The sequence below is a fragment of the Trachymyrmex septentrionalis genome, unplaced genomic scaffold (assembly GCF_001594115.1).
Source record: "Trachymyrmex septentrionalis isolate Tsep2-gDNA-1 unplaced genomic scaffold, Tsep1.0 scaffold53, whole genome shotgun sequence".
Lineage (NCBI taxonomy): Eukaryota > Metazoa > Arthropoda > Insecta > Hymenoptera > Formicidae > Trachymyrmex > Trachymyrmex septentrionalis.
The window spans coordinates 3012635-3019621 of NW_017305705.1; the positions used below are offsets into that span (position 1 = coordinate 3012635).

The 6987-nt window shown below is 39.1% G+C and overlaps 1 protein-coding gene across 3 annotated transcripts in view; it reads right to left on the bottom strand.

Annotated features, from left to right (window-relative positions):
- Positions 1 to 6987, bottom strand: part of LOC108751969 (nuclear hormone receptor E75) — a 95513-nt gene that overhangs the window by 12095 nt on the left and 76431 nt on the right. For 2 of the 3 annotated variants that reach the window (XM_018492476.1, XM_018492477.1), the window contains exon 2: positions 3733 to 3821. In XM_018492476.1, the coding sequence (XP_018347978.1) occupies positions 3733 to 3821 (89 nt within the window). Of the gene's footprint in view, positions 1 to 3732; positions 3822 to 4100; positions 4988 to 6987 lie in introns of those variants that run through there. The other variant, XM_018492475.1, reaches the window with a different exon arrangement.

A 6987-nucleotide genomic window follows, 5' to 3' on the forward strand; every position in this document is an offset into this window, starting at 1 on the left:
GGAGGTGGTGGTGGTGGTGGTGGAGGAGGAGGAAAAGGAGGAGAGGGAGAGTGACGTAACTGGCTCGAAGGGTCGACGACCGGAGGGTTAATGCACTGGTCGCCTGATTTCAACCCTCCGGAAAAAGCACCGACGTGCACCTCCACCAATTGTTTTGTATCACGAAGATTTAAAGAGGAGCTCTATATTACTAAAAAGTTTCGTTCGTCTCCTAATAATAATTTCTAATACCTTCGAGAAAATTGACCGCGTAAAAGCTTCAACTTTTCGTTTTAGAATTTCAGTTGGTTTGCTGGAGTTTTATACATCAAACATTAGTTTTTATATTTTTCTATTTTGAGATAAAAATGTTTTTAATCAAAAACTCAAGATTCAACGATAATATAGGATTGAAAGATGTTTAATAAGATCAAGCTGTGTTTTACAAGTCAAAGCACGTTATATACTAATGAAAAACTGCCGTGGAAATTATATTTATTTCAAATTTATTTCTAATTCGCTGCGATATGTACCGTTATGATGGCAACAGTAGAGCGATAATAGCGCCATTCGACTATTCTGGAACTGCAATCGATTTAATTCAAATTGATCTAAAATATTCAAAATACGTCTTCTATTTTATTCTCCTGCATGATCCTTTAATAAATTGAGAAGCTTTATTCCTCAATAAATTAGAGAAGGTTGAAATACTCGGTATCACAGCTTTTAAGTTGATTTATTTCATATTAGAAGAAGATTTAGATATTTTTAGTTCTTGAATCTTGACACTTCGAAATTTCGAATTCGTTGTCTTTTGTGTCAGTTTTTGTCTATTTCTGAAATATTTCTGAATCTATTAAATAATAATAATAATAATAATAATAATAATAATAATAATAATAAGGTATGTGCATACAGGAATATCGTACACTGGCTTTCTTGTCATATGACGTTTTTACATGTTGCGTCAGTAAGTTTTTTCTTCTAACGAAATTAATATTTCAGTAGCGCGGTCTATGATGCGAAGAGAAAAGTAGCGTTCTGATGAGACAGTGGAGCGAAATAGTGCAACTGTGTAGTGGTGTGACCGAGCGACCTAGTCTTAAAGATATCCAACACTCTTCCGCGTTCTCTTCCCTTTCCACAAGCCCCTCTTCCAGTACTTTAAGACGCTCTACCGCTAGCGGCTAGGTCACTCGGTGGAGACTCGTTCGGCTTAGCGCCTCTTACGGCGCTGCGGCTATAAGTTACTGACCTAGTCAACCAGACGGGGACCATGACTCTCTGTCTGGGCGATTAGCCTCTTCAGTGAATTTCAACCATCGGAACGACGTTACAGAAGCAGGAAGATTACATTATATAGAAGGCGGAGAAAGAAAAAACGAGAGGAAGAAAAATTCTTAGTCAGGTGGTTCATAAAATGTGGTCGATGTAGGTTTTTCTATGGCTACAATAGGAGCAACGAAAGCAGGAGTATCTGCTGCTAGGTCGAAAAATACTTTCGCTTCCCCACGGTAATCATCATCTCGGTTTTTCAGTTTGACCCTAACTCTCTCTTTCATTTCCTCTCTTTTGGGTTTACCCTGGTTCCTACGTAGCAGCGGGATGTCTCTGTTTGATTATTTCAATGAAAAAAAAAAACCGCCAGAACAAATTGTATGACAAATTATTACATCATTACAGAGCGTTTTCAAAGAAATGTTTTTAAGCACAGCTTATGGCTATATTACATTGTATTAAATTTCATTGCCTCATTTATATTCTATGGATTTATGCATACATATCTGTACAGTGCAAACTTGTAAGGTAAACATTCCTACGATTCTAAGAACGTTCTCAAAAGATTCCTTAATAAATGATTATAAATGTATTATGTGGATATAATCATTTTTGCAAAACAATAATAAATATAAGCATAACAAATAAAAGCTAGCGAGATTTATAAACATCGAAAGATTTAAATCTCTTAATCATTCGTATCATATATCTGGAACATTATCAAGTTCTTTAAGTTCTTTTGTTAAATCCAAAAAGAGAGGAAGAGTCCTTTTATCAACAAGTTTTCAACAATTTTACGAACAAATTTTCGAATAGCTAATTTCTTCACCTCTAGATAAATTGTCGCGGCAACTTTATCTTTTATTCATCAATTTTTGTTCATTTCTAGATAAGTTTATTCATGAGACATCTGGAAAATATCTAGATCAAAATATCTGATGAAGAAATTGACCATAAAAGATAAATAATATCACACATAATTTCTCTGTGTGATGATTGTATTTGAATAGGAAATACCTTGTGTACAAGTATATATATATTTTATAAAAAGAATTAAAATAAATAAACACACGATTAGAAGAAAGACGATGGCACGAAGTTGTTGCACGAGTGGTCTAAGTCGATCTACGAGCGTGAACGATGCACGGTACCTGGTGAGCATGACCACCCAGACCACCTCCACTACATCGCGCGGTTATGGAGATGGTAAAATCGGCGGTGGGTAGTGGCGCCGTTCCTTCACTTCCTAAAACGCGTCGATAGCTGGTGCTGACCCTACTATCCGCTTCCGGCCGAGTCGACGCGTACAAGCGAAACAAAAGACACCGATCTTGTTACAATTAAGACAGCTCGGATAGTTTCCCGTGACGAAGAAAAATTCCATCTTTCGACGCCTATGCACACGTTAAGAAGACAATTAAATTGCAAAGTAATTCAGCTTGAATGACAAAATTCTTTGACCATTGAGCCTTAGTTGATTTTAGCTCGACATTTGTCAGAATCATTGACGGAGAATTCTCAAAGAATCTACCTGCTATGAACCTTTTCTTAAATTTTGTTGAAACGGAATTAGTAGTCAAAAAGCCTGTCATATTTTCTAACATTTTTCTTCCTTTCTTTACCAAACATAATTTTGTGGGTAAAAAATGATACAAAGACCATTAGAATCTATTGATTGACTAGGATATATTGACGCTTTTAACTATGATGCATTAATCATTTTATTAACTGTTAAAAAGAACACGTGTTAAAAAATAAATTCTCACGCTGGCCCTGACAATACATATGGAAGGGGCCTTCACGAGATCCTCTGCCGATGTAGAGGAACTGCCTGTCGTGAAATAACTTCAAGGACCACCTCAAATCTCTTATGATTTCCGCGTGACCAAGGTTTCTCCGCGTGGTCGACAGTTCCTATGTAGCCTTGGTCTCACATCATGCATTTACATTCACGTACATTCACTCTGATCGCACCGCACAGCAACGCCATTCCGCACATCCGCAATTTCGATATTGTTGTAGATAGAAAACGTTATAACGCATCTATAATTTTAAAATCTATGGATATTCTTAAAGTAATTTGAAGTTAATAAACTTCAAAATGTGCTTAACGAGAATTTGATTATATTCTCTTTTCTATAAATTTATCATTTTCTAATATTGCGCATTTTGTTCTGTAAGTATAAAATTTATAAAATTATTTATAATTCTTACTTTTTTGATTATATAAGTTAGTTTACAAAATTATTTACGAAAAAAGTAAGTTCAATTCTGTCGACGAAACTGGAACGAATTTACATATCGAAATCGCTTGGCGCGAAAACACATGGCACTTCCGATCGCTCGTACGAGATTAGATTTCGTCAGCGTTCGATTTAAAAATCTTGACAAAGGATTGTAACGTAAGACTTTGAAGAGACGATTCCAAAGGAATCGGATTGCCGTGTAATTGACAATTGATCTGTCGGTACTCACCTTGCATCCCTCGCAGGAGTGAACTCCATAATGAAAACCGGATGCCTTGTCACCGCAGACCCGGCATAACACGGTGGTCCCGTCGAATTCTGAAACAAACGAGAGAAGCGCATTCCGTTAATGCAGGTCGCAACGATATCCTATCCTCTCGCGCTGCGCGAGAGAAAGGTGGGAGAGGGAAAGAAGAACACTTTCTCCTCTCTCGCGCGTGTAGCGGGTTACAGCATCGCGCTGCATTACAACTTTCTGCTTTCACCCACTGTCGCCGGTATTCGCGGCAACCCACCCACCCGTTTTACGCTTGCACGCCAATTGCCAATTGGCGTTGTTCGTTATGATCTCGCCATTGTAAAAAGAAGTACGTGTACCTATGTTAAGTTCAGGCTCGGGTTTAGCGGAAGAAACAGTCGAATCCATCGTCGGCATATTGGGATGACTAAGATGATGATCTGCTAATTGCATCACGTGATACGGACTAGACATGCCTCGACTGGGTACGCGCGGCACGGTGGACGCGCGGGAATCGTGCGAAGATACGTTGGGAATCAGCAATTCAGGTGCGGGTGACGTGACCAGCGTGTCCTGCGCACTACTGTCCGGAGTAAGAATCATGTTTGTTCGGGAGAGTTTCCGCTGTTAACGCTCTCCTTCCCGACAGAGATAACATTCGTTTGTTCACAACACTGCACTGAGAAAAAAAAAAATCAAAAGTTCACATACTGTTCCGAAGGTTTACAGGATACCGTTCCACTTGTTCTCATCTCGCTCTCACTGTCACCAAGCTCACTTACCCCAATCACTGAATATCGATTTACATGCACGCGCGCGAACGTCCACGTGCAACGTTCTCTTGTTCGAGAACTCGGCGAATATCGAAGCACCGGAAATGATCGGCGCGATCTGCGACTGTGTGCAAAGGTTACGGCCAGACGACGTTATAGCGAAGCTCGCGGTAAGTTGTGCGGACGACGGATTGGAAGCGACGCGATGAATTGGAAGCGGAGCTGAGCGCGAGAGGATGGTAGCCTGAAGAGAGAGTGAAAGTAAGTCTTCGCTCGAGGGAGGTTCGCGTTGGTCTGACTCTTGTTCGGCGCTGCCGAGTGTTGGTTACCTGGGGGCCGTGCAGCCCTTACTCTGAGTAAGTCGGTGGTGGAGGGGAGGGATTGATGTGCCTGCTCGGCTGCCAGGCTATCAGACTGCCTCGACCATCTACAATGTCTACGCCCTGGCTACCTAGTATGTAGTAGAGGACACTCAACACATTGCTCCGTAAGCTCTCTTACAGGGCCCCCCGAGAGAGTTCATCGTATTTTCAATGTTGGAGGTCACTGACAAGTCGCTGCGGGCCCGTCGCAGTGTGCCGTGCTGTCGCCACCGAGACGGGCCCGACCAATCGGCCGTCAGCTCGGCGGGCCCTCAGTCGCACCATTGGTCCGACTCTTCCCTACCACGTCTACCACAACCGGCCGGCGAAGTCTCCTTCCTCCCGTTGGAGGAAGTTCATCGGCCGAAACCTTGACTGAATTACCCCGCAGCAGCGGCCAAGGCCATGCGCTCTCTCGCTCGAGCTAACCGCGAATGTAGTGATTGTCGCATTGCTTCTCTTTCTCTTTCCCCTTCTCTCGTTCTTTCTCTTTCTCTTCCTCTTGCTATCTTCTTGTCTTCCTTCTTGTCTTTTTCCCTCCCTCCCTCCTCTCTCTCTCCCTCTCTCTCTCGCGCGCTCTCTCTCTCTCTCTCTCTCTCTCGCTCTCTCTCCTTGTACGCTCGCTTGCTCATTCGCTCTTTCCTCTCTATATTGCGTTCTTTCGCTTTGCTCTTTCATTCTTTCCTCTCTTTCTTCTTCATTGATATACTATATAAGACTATCCTCTCTCCTCTGTTTGTGGCATATGCCGCTTTGTTTCTTCGTAATGTGTCTTATTCTCGCGGAAAATGTTGATTCCCGCGCGAAGAATTGCGCCATAACGTTTATTATTGTCTCGTCAATTCAAAAGATTGTTCGTAACAATTTTCGATAATATTAATTGCGACACGTAATTTAATTAAAAAAATTATGATCAAGATATTTCGTATTCATGTACGAAACATTGATAGTCACATGTATGTTTGTGCGAAAAATGTGATGACAACTCGACGTATCCGCTGAATCGGCTGATACAAGAGATTAAGTTAGTGTCAGTATTTTAACATTATGAATTTACACTCAGTGTCCCGATCGCATTCTCGTGACTGTTTATCGGTTTTCTTACGTTGTTTCGAATTACTGCTGATAAAACCGAATCCGATATTAAACTAGTTATCAAATCTCTTAAAGTATGCAACGAGAATGGAATTTCGTGTAAATATTGAAATAAATAGCAACTGTGTATTCTTTTTTACTAAATCTGCGAATAAACGATCCTTTTGTATCGAACATTAAATATTTTGATCATTAAATTTTAAATCAAATTATTATTAGCAAATTATTATTAAATTATTATTAATCCAAGTAAAATTTATTATGAATTGCTTACTTATTCATTGGCAGTTACTTTGACTAATTCTTCACGGCTCAATGTTTTTTCTCCACTGCTTTCCTACCTCAACCGGGTCACTAATACCCTCGTGTTTTTGTAATAAAAGGTTTTTGTGCTCTAGAAAAATTTCAAACATTTATAATACGCTCTTTCAAATATGAATTTACAATGACAACTTGAAACATTTTTCATTTTTTTTTGGTATAGAATAATTTCAAAATAAAGTTTTCTTCAAAGCCCCGTTGGACACGGAAGTCTAACAGTAAACAAAAAAAATATGGAGAAAGATAAAGTTATGGCTCTGTTGTGTGTATATATATATATATATATAAAATATACATAAAATTATCATAAAAGATAAATTACCGCGTCAATGATGAAATATGCTAGCTTCCGTACTTGAAAATTCTTATCCATTTGCGCACACATACTGAAGAAAGTTAATATTTAAACACTTATAAAGCAGTAAAGTTCATAAAATGAAAATAAACATTGATATTTATGAAGATATGTTTTACAATGTGTTTCAATAGGATCAACAATTCCAAAGGATTGCTCTGGTGTAAGTAAAAAAATTATATGGTATGCCACTAATTATTTTACTACAATTTTAAATAATTCACTTTTTTTATAGAAACATTATGTTTGGAAAATCCGAAATTGTCTCTATTATAGAAAATCTTTTAGAAAATATATTTCTAGTTCATCCGCGAAATCTTAATCGATTATAGATTAAACA